We start from the raw sequence: 11,218 nt of genomic DNA on the forward strand, positions 1-11,218 counted from the left end.
AAAGCCAGAGAGAGTGGTGTGCTTTATACCTTTGGCCTCAAGTGACTTTTACATTTACTGCTGTCTTTTATTGAGGTATCCCTTCTTGTTGTGTGCGCCTGTGACACAAAGATCTTACATGAACAAAGATCTTACATAAAAGTCATTCAAGAACTATAAGCAGCACCAATTTTCAGAACGAAACGAAGGGTTCTTGTTTTCGTTAAGGTGAAGAGAATTACATGCCATGAATAGCATAGTCAAAGCATTATGCCTAATGAACTGGATAGCTAAGTCGTGGCAAAATCATTCCTCTTAAGTGTCGTGCTGCTTAAAGAGGTTCGAACAACAATAATAAATGTACGCTCTCAAATTGTAGACTTAGAAGGAAAGCAAAATGTTCAATGTGTTGCAGAAGTACACCCTAGAAGGTTGAAACAATCACATTTCCACTTAATAAAACTTAGCGGCATGATGGATACTCATCACGAGTACTTTCTGTCAAACAGACCAATTTCACAACTGCCCAAAAATAGCATTCGAATGATATTTGAGAGAACAGTCTCCAATAATGCCACTTCAAGGATTTGATTCCTATAGATGCTGATAGTACATTTCCATCCATAAAGTGAAAAAAGTTCTGCAGATATTACAGCGCGAGCCTGTCAAAAAGATCAGGGAACCTTGGCCAATTCCAAGACCAACAGACATATCTGCTTGTACTGAAGACCATATTTATGACAAGATAAATGCATAAATGGTGGAATATATAATTTTTTCCATTCTGCACCACTGGCATGCACCACATCCTTCGACGTAAGCAACATAGAAGGGAAACAAGCAATCCAAGACCTCTTTACAAATCAAAAGCCATTCACTCCAGTAAACCCACCTATGACTCCTTGTAAAGTTACAAAGGAACACAATCCTTGGCGGGTCTTAGGTGGGATAGACAAACAAAACTATGTGAAAGGGCACCAAACTTTACCAGAAGGCCACATATAGATGACACCAGAAAGTCAACAAGACCACACAAACCATCTAAGCAAGAAACATCTCACATCTTCATTGAAAGACCACAAACTAGGGAGGCTGTGATCTGCTTTGCAAATCTCTAGCTTTGTCACCATTCACAACAACAGATACACTCATTTTGCTTGCATACTTAGTCCACTTTACATGAGCAAAAGAGCTTGTTTGAGAGAAGTAGAAAACTTTGCAAATACCATCGAGAGGCTGCCGAGACCATGTGACCATAACATCCCTTGGTCTCCAGTATACTACTGTTTGGTCGACCAGCTGTAAACTTCAACTGTAATCCATGCTCAAAGTCTTCGAACTCCAAATATATGCCCCTTCTTTATATACATACTCCTGTGGAAGAATATTTGCATTTCTGTCCATTTGCAGACTCTGTGCTCTTCAGAAAAGCCCCTTGGGCTGCACCGAACAAACTCCTGTTGTACGTGCTTGCACATTGGCCCCCACCTCCCCCCAAAAAAAGGAAAAATCTCGTATACAAATGGAACTATGTGGTAAAATAGATCACTTTCGGCTGACACTTCACCGGTTCTGCTTGTAAAAATAGTCCATGAGACCTACCAACTGTTATACAAAATAGTAGAAGGATCCAAAATGCAATGTTCCGCCATAGATCAAACCAAACCCAGAACCTTGAGGCATTCAGTGACCATTAGGACATATGTATCAGCTGTGTACACAGTTTCCATACACAGGGTCAATGTAGTATGCCTAAAACACACGTGCGTCTTGATTAAAAAAAGGTCACGTGCTTGACTAACGCCTACGAAAGAAAGCCTCCGAGCTTCTTTGCGAAATCATCCTCATCTTCATCTTCAAAATCAACATCTTCCCCCACATCTACCCCATCTTCTGTGTCAAACACTGGATCTAACTCTCTATCCAGCCTACTCCTGTTCATATCCGCCTCCTGATGTCCTCTGAGATTTGTAGAAAAAGTGGCCAGGTCCTGAGCACCATGCATCAGAGACTTCCTCTCTCCATACCCTCTCGACCCATGATCAACCGAATGGGTGGCATAACCATCATTATGATCACACACACCCAAAGAATCTGCAGAGGAATAATGAGCAGGGACAGATGCATCTCTTGAACTAGCAATGAAAGGAGCGGGTTTCGATCCCACTCCAGTCCCGAGAGCTTTCTCATGTCTCTGGTCCCTCGCCTCGCCCTCGCTCTCCCCTCTGCGTTTTTGTCTCAAAATCACACTTAAAGGCTTGGGGCCTTCAAAATCAGACTCTGTGTGCATTGCAGGTTTTGCTGGTTTGCCGAGCTCCTTAAAAGGCGGCTCTTTATAAGAACGATGAGGTATCTTACTCCTCATTTGTGATGCAAGATTTTCAGGCAATTCCTCTACAACCCCATTGCGCTCACCACAGTGGTCATGCTGTCCAGCTGAACATCCTGCTTGCGTAGCTTTCAGCTTTTCTGCTTTAATTTCAGCAAGACTCTTTGGTCTTGCAAAAGATGCATCTTCCTTTCTGGACTCCATTTTCTTGCTCTGTTGATGTGCTCTGCTCCCAAGGGCTTCATCTACTCCAGTGACAGCAGGCCGGCCCCGCTCTTTCCTCAGTTTCGCCCTGAATGTATCATTCATTCCCCTAAACTTCTTGCCAGAACCTCGCTCAGCACCAATCTCTTCATGATCTGAAGCCAAATCTCTGAATGGACGTTTAGTCCCAGATGGTTCCACAAACCGCCCATGGAATTGCCTAATCCCAGGGGGCTCCCCTCGCCCAGGATATGGCCGGTTTAATCTGGATCCTGATTTGGGTGACAAATGTCGCCTTGCTGGCCCTTCCTGTTGCTTGAAGTGTCCGTCTTGATGCCTCCTGTTATGCTGAGAGCCATTGCCTTGATGGCGCCTTCGATTATGATCATCTCCATATTTCTGGTTCTTCTCTGCTCTCCTTCGCTTCACAATGTGATTACGAAGGTCATTGCTGCCAACATTAACACGCTGGGGTCTGCCTTCCCCATCAAAAGACACATCGCGCCTAACACGAGGAAGCATGTCCTTTCCTTGTCTGTTTTTAAAAGCAACAACAGGCTGCATGCCATCTTCAGGATCAAAAGAACCCAACTGCTCATAAACTAACTGTTGTTCATATGCATCATAGGTAGCCAGTTCGTACTCTGCAGCATCATAGTACTGACCATAAGCACCTGCATGATCGTAATCAAAATCAACAAAGCCATCTGCACCCCTTGTCAATTGATCTACTAAAGCATCATACTGGTTCAGATAATCTAAGTCATCAGCATATATCAACTGATCAGTGCCCCCATCATCTACAAGAACATCAAAAGAAGACTCCTCCCACATTTCTTCTGACTCGGTGCCTTCATGCATCTGATCATCTCCAGAAGGATCCTGGCCAAGCCCATCATCACCAGGCTGGAAATCACATATCGGTTCTTCCTCCGTTTGGGCTTCTTGATGCAGAAACTTGTCATCTGAAGAATGTACTTGATTCAGCCTGCCATTTGTCACAGAGACTTGCTTTGATCTATCACTAATGTTACTTTGAGGTAGTCGAGATCTAGCTGGTGCAGAGCTGTCAGAGCCTTCTGGCAATCTCTGTGTTACATGCAAATCTACATCTTTGATGACCTGATTGGACTTCTGCAGGGGTGCCTCAGAAGGGGCGTCGTAAAACTCGAAAGAAGCTTTGGAAGTAGCTGAGCCATTCCCTTTGTTGGCAGAAGTCTGGTTGTCAGGTACTTCTGATTTGGTAACATTGGGCTTTGACACTTTCTGTGAAACCTCAGAAGCTGTAGGCAGGCCATGCATAAAGATGCATTTGTCACCTTTTGCACAATACCCTTGCATAAAATAGTAACAAGGCACTCTTGGTTTTCCCCCTGCTGCTAGTTCCCCTTCTGGTATAGCTTCCAAGGGCTGTGTTACACAGGCAACACATAAACAACATGCCATGAATCCAATGAATGGAACAACGTCAACAACATACCGGATGTCGAAATGCACAATTTGCATTGAGACACGATCCTGAAAGCCAATACCAGCAATCCCTTGGATTGTTTCGAGCACTCTCACTGTGTCTGAATTCGCAATCATTGCCCTGCCAAAAATGTAGGAAAAACCACATTAGTTGAATGCAAAAACATCAGAACTAATAATAAGGGTACTGGAAGTGAAAATCAGAACGCTAGCAGTCAATGTATGGACAACACAAAAGGACAGTGATTGCTCAAAACAAGAACTCCTTGCATGTCAACTTGCTCACTTGCTCAGTAAGTGATAGTGTGCACACAGAAGGTATCACATTGAGATCCTATTTAGCTGATGCACAATAAGAATTTCGAGCACTTTTCAACCAACTGCATCCATTTCTTTCTGGAAGAGCTCACAAAAGCACCAAAACAAGAACACTTTCTCTTCTTGTTCCCACTCACTTCAACCATAGAAAGCACACTTTGGCAAATCAAAATTGCAGGTGCACACACAGAGGAGCTGATAGCTCATCTGCCATGTAAAATCATAGTTGTAATAATCGCCTTCTGGCAGGGGGATCCGCAAGATTGTAGCAACAGAACATCATGAAGGAGGATGGGGAGGAAGAGAAAGTTACCTTTTTGCAAGTAAGAGGAGAAGCCAAGAAATAAACGCAATCCGTGTTCTTCTTCTGCACCTCTTCATTCATGGCGGCTGACATGCTGCTCCTTCTGATGGGTCCTCTCCCCTTCTTGGCACCGCATCAAACCCTAGGGGTGTTTCGCAAAGAAAGCAACATTCCTTTGAATTGGCCTCTGTGTTGCGAATACACGAAACACCTAGGGTAAAAACAAGTGCTGCGCATACATGCTTGCTTGGGAGAGATCGGGATTTGGTAACAAGAAAGCTTTTGCAAGGACCCAACTGCAGGAAACCCCGATTCCCAATCCACGACAACAGAATACACACACAGAATTAGCTGCAAAGGTTGTACATTCAAGATTTTTTCGTAACGCCTGCTTGGAGGTGCTTAGGGAAAATAAAAAACTTAGCAATGGTTGAGCTCCCACTTCAAATACCCCTGAAGTACCAAGGGGTAGAGTGGGTGTTTTGCTTTAGCTTTTATAATGTGGTCCACAAGCATGATAGGTAAAAGCTGCCTCCAAAACAGATCTCTTAGCATGTTGCAGAGTTCATTTGATCCTAGCTCGCATTCATCTTGGTTCTCGGCAATCCCTGTGGTGTTAGGTTCATTCTAACTTATGTAGTTGGAGTTTGTTTGTAGGTCATCATGTAGTGAAAATTGGATATGTTGCATTTATACAACCAATAGTAGCCCTAGCACTTGGACTCCTTTAGAAGCAAGGAATTCCCAAGTATGCTCCAAGTTTTGTGTGATACCATATTTCACTTTGTTCCTTGATCAAGGATAGCGATGCATCAAAGGCTAGATTTTCACAATTCAACATCCTTGTCGGTGGGATTGTAGAGATGTATGTTCTCTTGTTTTTGAATTATTGATTAAATCTAGCCTTGTTAACTTGAGAGATGGTTTCACATTATTGTCTTCACTAGTGTTACCATGTATGTGGTAGTGATGTGTGTGAGCACTTAGAAACACCGGGGCACTTTCCCTCTTTGTTGTGTGCCTTGAGCTACTTCTTTGTCTCCAAGCTGTGCGTGCATCTTCGCAACCCTAATTCCAACAATTGGTATCAAAGTATGTCACATCCTCTTAGTGATGTCACCAACACCCTTGCGCTCACATTCTCAGATTTCTACGAGGTTTGGCAAGCGTCAACAAGTTTGAAGCAAGCTCATAAAGTTTAGTGTGCTCAGATTTTTCATTTGGGCTCATTTCGGTCTCTGTTTCCACTATAAGTAGTACTACACATGCAATTTATTCCTTTAGTGCAGAATTTTTGTTAGTGCAACTTTCTGCATATAATAGGTCCCTTACTGTCCTCTTAGGGTTGTGCTATATAGCACATGTTAGCCCTACTTCAATTTTCCTCTTTCAGGGTAGTTTTCACATCAAGTGCAATCAGCCATGGCTGACAATAGCACAGATATTCTCTAGCTATTTGTTACAATTTGGATAAAGAAAACTACCCATTGTGGATTTACATGATGAGGCATGTTCTTGTGTCAAAGGGCATCTTGAATGTTATGCAAGGCATTGATGTATGTTCGCCTTATGTGGAAACAATCTCTGTTGAGGATGTTGCATTGTGGACATTGTTGTTACAAGAGTCACTTTCAAGAAAGAATGCGGCTAAATAGTGTGCAGTTGAACACGCTTTTGTTGGTACTCAAAGAGAAAATGATAACAATAATGCAACCACTTCTTGAGGTTCTACTATGAGTAGCATGTTGCCTATGGCTAGTGCTTTTGCTAGCAGCAACTCGTATGGGAATTCTAGCAAAAAAGGCAAGAAGAAGATATATTATTGCATGGCTAATGATCACTTGATCAAGCAATGTCCTAAGTTGAAGGCCAAAGAAGCCAAGAAGAAATAGGTGTTTTTCGAGTGTCGCTCGTAGCAAGCGAGAACCTACTCAACACATAAAAATGTCAACTAGGGACGTCGCTGACCCGATTAGGGCATGGAGGAGCACCAAGAGGGTGTCAACCTCTTGTCGAATACCTATGGAATGGTCATTTAAGATCTCTAAGTCCTGTGTGTGCGGGAATACCCAAATCTGCCAAGAACCTCCTACGTCACGAAACTAAGCTAAACCTTGGGCTAATGACCTCGGTTTGACACGAAACTCACCGTAGGCAATTTCCTACATGTCCCCAAGCTACCTAGACCCTCAAACCTGAATTCTGCACCCTGGCAGAAAACACGCTTACTGTCTCACAACAAAATGAAAGTTGTCGGAAACGGTCCCAGATGGTCTCTACAGCTGCGTCTAAGGGAGAGCTACCCTACTCTATGGTTGGTTTCGCTGAAATCTACCCTAAACTCCCTAAAACTCACTTGTAAGTCCGTAGGTCGATGCTCGTGAAGTAGCGTCTCGTGGCAAATGGTTGGCGTTGAATCGAAGAGCTCGATGAGCTGAACGCGCCTGTGGTCTCGGTTTTGCAATGCGACTGGTGCAGCACAAGATAGCAATCAACGAAGATGCACACACAAAGATAGATAAGCTGCCCGCACAGAGAGTTTTTTTTAACTCATCAAAATCCATCCTACAAAACCCTTCATTTTGACCTTTATACTTAGGTCTTGTGGGAGGAGGGTTTCCCATAGATACATGGCTCAATAATCAATTGTGTGCTTGAGTTGGGAATCAGAACAACTTGGAAGCCCATGGCCCCAGAAGATAAACCCTTTACATTTGAATAGCAAAAATATTACAAGCTCGGCTTCAGAGCAGAAAATTAATACAAAAAGGCAGGGATTTGACTTGATGTAGTGGTGGCCGCTATCCACCATTGCTGACCTGCAACACTCCCCCCCTCCTAAACCAAGTTGTCCTCGACATGGGGTTGTTGTGGAGTGTGTTAAGCGCTTGGTGTTTCATCTGTCCAATTGAGTGGACATCTTTCTAATCTGCGCCCTGCCATAAGCTTAAGGGCCGCTTTGAACTGGGCCTTCTTCTCCTTTTCAAAGGCTGATAGTGGGATATTCTAGATCCCATGCTTCAACTCGATCGTTGTATAACTTACATATCTTGCTCTAAGGTCTGCGACTTCGATGTTGAAGATCTTTGAATTATAGGAGAAGAAGCCGGTGTAGAAAGCCTCTTCGAATGTTTGGAGGTAGTAGCTGGGCAAAAACATTAGACGAGCAAAAAATCCATGCAAAATGACTTCATCTGGTTGGCCGGATAGATCATAGTATAGGCCTCTTGTACCCTCCAAAAAACCCAACCAGGGAGTGTCGGTTAACTCCGTCTCGGTGGTATACCTGTATACAGGTTAGTAGCATCCGACATATTTTCCTTAGCATGCCTGTAGATAGGTATGGGAGACCTCTGTACATTTCCTCAGCTTCAGTCAATGATTTGATCATATATTCTTCTGTAAGGTAATCACCTGGCTTAGGAGCTGCAAGTAGTGGATAGTTCATCCAAGTGGGATGCTCCTTCTGAAGGTGCTCAAACTCTTGCCATGTGTATACTTGCGGACAGGGGCAGACTGTAGGATCTTATTTAATGTATCTAGGTGCGTGGACTTGATGGATAAGAAATTCTGGATGCTTCTTAAGCCATCTCTGTCGCCATGTAGGTTCAAGACTTTTCTCTAGCACCTGCTGCTCCTCTGTCGTCCTTTTAAGCTCATCTAATATACTCTGCTTGAAATCAAGAGATTCAAACTTCATCAGTGGAAAGGGAAGCATGCGCACATACCAAGCTTCATTTATCTGTTGGGGAGTCAGGTGAGCGACATTTGCAGAGTGTAGTATACGCTGCTCCCAGCTTAGGCTCTTCCAATGATACCTCTCATGGAGGGTCTCCATGCGCTCTCTTAACTGCAGCTCTGCCAATTCATTCAATGTGAGCTCTTTGTCTGCTGCTTCAGCTATAGTAGGCTCTGGCTCTGTATAGAAGGTGCAGATATTGGTTCCTCTGGAGGCATCTCTTGCTGTACAGTCCCTTCTGTCTCTAGTGGCCTGGCTTCAGGCCTGGTAGATGTAGGCGCTATATTTGGCCATGAACTTGAAGCTTTTAAGAGTGCCAACTATTGCTTTAAATTTGCATTTTCTAGAAGGAGTTGGTCTTTTTGTAGCATAGATTGAGCTACCAGCTCTTCTCTCTGGAAGGCTTCCATCCTCAACTTCTTCTTGAGCTCTTCTATCTTTCGATCTTTTTCTTGCATAGCTATTTGAGCTGAGGAGGAGGTGGCCTCGGCTACTGCATAGCTTTTGAGCTTGTCGATGAGTTCACTTTGAAGCTGGACTTGGGCCTTTAAGGAAGTGATGTGATCCGTGCCCAGATCATACATAAATTTGAGTCCACTATACTCGTGTCTTGCTTTCTGATGCAGCTCCTTTTCTGCTGTAAACTGAGTATGTAGTTTTCTTAGCTCATCATTAGTGCTGGTTAGCTGTTCTTTCAGTTGAGCTACTTCTTGGAATGCCTTTTCAAGCTGCAAGCTCTTTGTAGTTGTTTCTTGCTCAAGCTGCCTGGCCTGATGCTTCATTCCTTTGGTCATCATTGTAATCTGAGAAGTAAAGAAGTCCAAGCCTTTACCGAAGGTCTGCATCGGCGGTGGGACCACTGCTGGAGGAGTGTGGAATATAAGTGGTACTGCAGCTGTGTCTTCTCGTGCCTTTGATGATTTAGCTATTGGTGTGTGAGCTAGACTTTCAGCTTTTTTTTTGCTTCTCTGGCATAGCAAGCTTGACAGTTTCTTCCTTTGGAGGTGGAGCCGCTTCATCATCTTCGAGGTTGACAATAATTGGAGCACTTTGGACCTCGGGCTCTTCCTCTTCTCCAAGTCCTGCATATTGTTGACTTAGTATGTGAGTTCTTGTTACAGAGACAGATACCTTTCTTGCCGCAATTTCTCCACTCAATTGAGTTGAATCTTGATTTTGCTTCTGAGCTTCGTCTTTAGCTATCTCAGGCTCTGTTTGTGTTGCTTGTGCAAGTTGTGCTTCTGAGATGTGTGGCTCTTCAGGTTGTGGAGGATGAGATGGAGGCTGTTGTTCTGTTACAAGTGGTTCATATGCTGCCGAGCCCTCCATTCTTTCCATCCTCTCTTTGGCAAGTCTTTCCTCCTCTTCCTTTAGATATGCTTTGAGAAGGAGGTCCTCTTCGGCCATGGTGAATGAGGGCTTTTTGACGCGTGGTTCTCGTGGATTCCACTGCTCCTCAAGGTCACCGGCTACTACTCGTTGCTTCTTGTATGCTTCTTTTAGGCGTTCAAGGCGAGCCTTCTTTTGTAGTGGATCCTCTTGCACTGGAGCTGTGGGAGGTATTTTCCTTTTCCTTGTCATCAATGGGGTGTGTTCCTCTTCCTCTCCCTCAGTCTCCGGCTCTGATGCTTGTGTTGGTTGTGGTTTAGAAGAGGTTCCCACTTGTTCTTCCTCTTCTGAATCACTTTCTGATTGCGAGGCTTCATGGTGTGTTTCCTCTTCTTCCTCCTCCTCTTCTTGCACTGTCACTAACCTCCTTCTTAATCCTGCCCTCACTGGCTTAGCCTTCGGCTTGGGTGGCTCGTCGTTAGAGGAATCAATATCTTGTAACCAATCTTGTTGGGAGGGAGCAGGTGGTAGCTGAGCTGTGGCCCCAATGGCCTCATATGCAATTCTTGTCAGAACTTCGGGGGCAGCTAAATATTTGATAGGGCCCTTTCTTCGGAGGTGAAGGAGATTATAATGAATGTATTGTGGATGATATATATCCACAGGAGCATGTTGTCGGCAAGCCCATGAGAATGTAGTAGCCACTGCATGGTTGGGGGTGGTGAAGCGGGGCGGTCTTTTATCTGTAATATGGAAGAAGTGCTAATAAATCCGGGTGGGGAGCCGAGCCCTCTGGCAGATAATGCTATCAAATGTAGCGGCTGAATCCCGCTTTACAAATGTATTTGGATCTCTTTCATGTCGAGCCCTCATTGGCATCCCCGTGTTTGACAGGTTCAGTGCAGCTGCAATAACTTCTTGGCTTATGTGTACTTGGACTTTTTCATTGGCCATATTGGTGATATGGGCAATGCCATCTGCTTGAAATGCGTGCAGAAGCTCATAAGCTCTCTGTAAATCTGCTCCACATGGCTCCATTTCAAAATATCTATGCAGATCCACTTTTTCCAAGTCATCTTGGTGCTAGCTGGTGAGCCCGTAGACTTCTCTTGGGGTTAGGGGGACATCCACTAGTTGGTTGTCTGGGGTTCTGAATATTCCCTCATATATGGTTGCACTGTGTGCTTCCAAAAGCTCTCTCTTTAGGTAGGTGGTTGCTTCCTTCATTGTCCTCTTCAGGATAGTATAAGGGGGCATCTCTTCTAATTCTTGCTTGATGGACTTTCTTCTGGGTCTCTTGGCTGGACTCTTTCCTTCTTGCATTTTCCCTGTAAGCAGACCACCAACTTGAAAGTTGTCAGTGTCTAGTCAGAGTGCTGGATAGGAGCTTCAACTGAATCTTTGATGATCATCAAATGCAAGTAACACTCAAAATATATGTATAAAGCATGCTTGCAAGCCCAAAACACTAAAACTGACAATTTAGCAACACCAGACAGTGAGCGTGTTTACTGTCTCTTGTAGGTGTTTTTGGCACTTTGAGGTG

At 44.1% G+C, this 11,218-nt stretch overlaps 1 protein-coding gene and 1 pseudogene across 1 annotated transcript; both read right to left on the bottom strand.

Annotated features, from left to right (window-relative positions):
* Window positions 1-543: 543 nt before the first annotated feature.
* LOC147456865 (uncharacterized) lies at window positions 544-5,060 on the bottom strand. Its single transcript, XM_086511979.1, has 3 exons — window positions 4,614-5,060; window positions 3,993-4,103; window positions 544-3,922 (listed from the first exon to the last, which is right to left on the bottom strand). The coding sequence occupies exons 1-3, from the start codon at window positions 4,695-4,697 to the stop codon at window positions 1,784-1,786; spliced, it is 2,334 nt and encodes a 777-aa protein (XP_086368105.1). The 5' UTR covers window positions 4,698-5,060; the 3' UTR covers window positions 544-1,783.
* A 3,070-nt stretch (window positions 5,061-8,130) lies between these two features.
* Window positions 8,131-9,750, bottom strand: LOC147456866 (uncharacterized; annotated as a pseudogene).
* Window positions 9,751-11,218: the final 1,468 nt, after the last annotated feature.

The sequence above is a fragment of the Adiantum capillus-veneris genome, chromosome 5 (assembly GCF_014529385.1).
Source record: "Adiantum capillus-veneris isolate H3 chromosome 5, ASM1452938v2, whole genome shotgun sequence".
Classification (NCBI taxonomy): Eukaryota; Viridiplantae; Streptophyta; class Polypodiopsida; order Polypodiales; family Pteridaceae; genus Adiantum; species Adiantum capillus-veneris.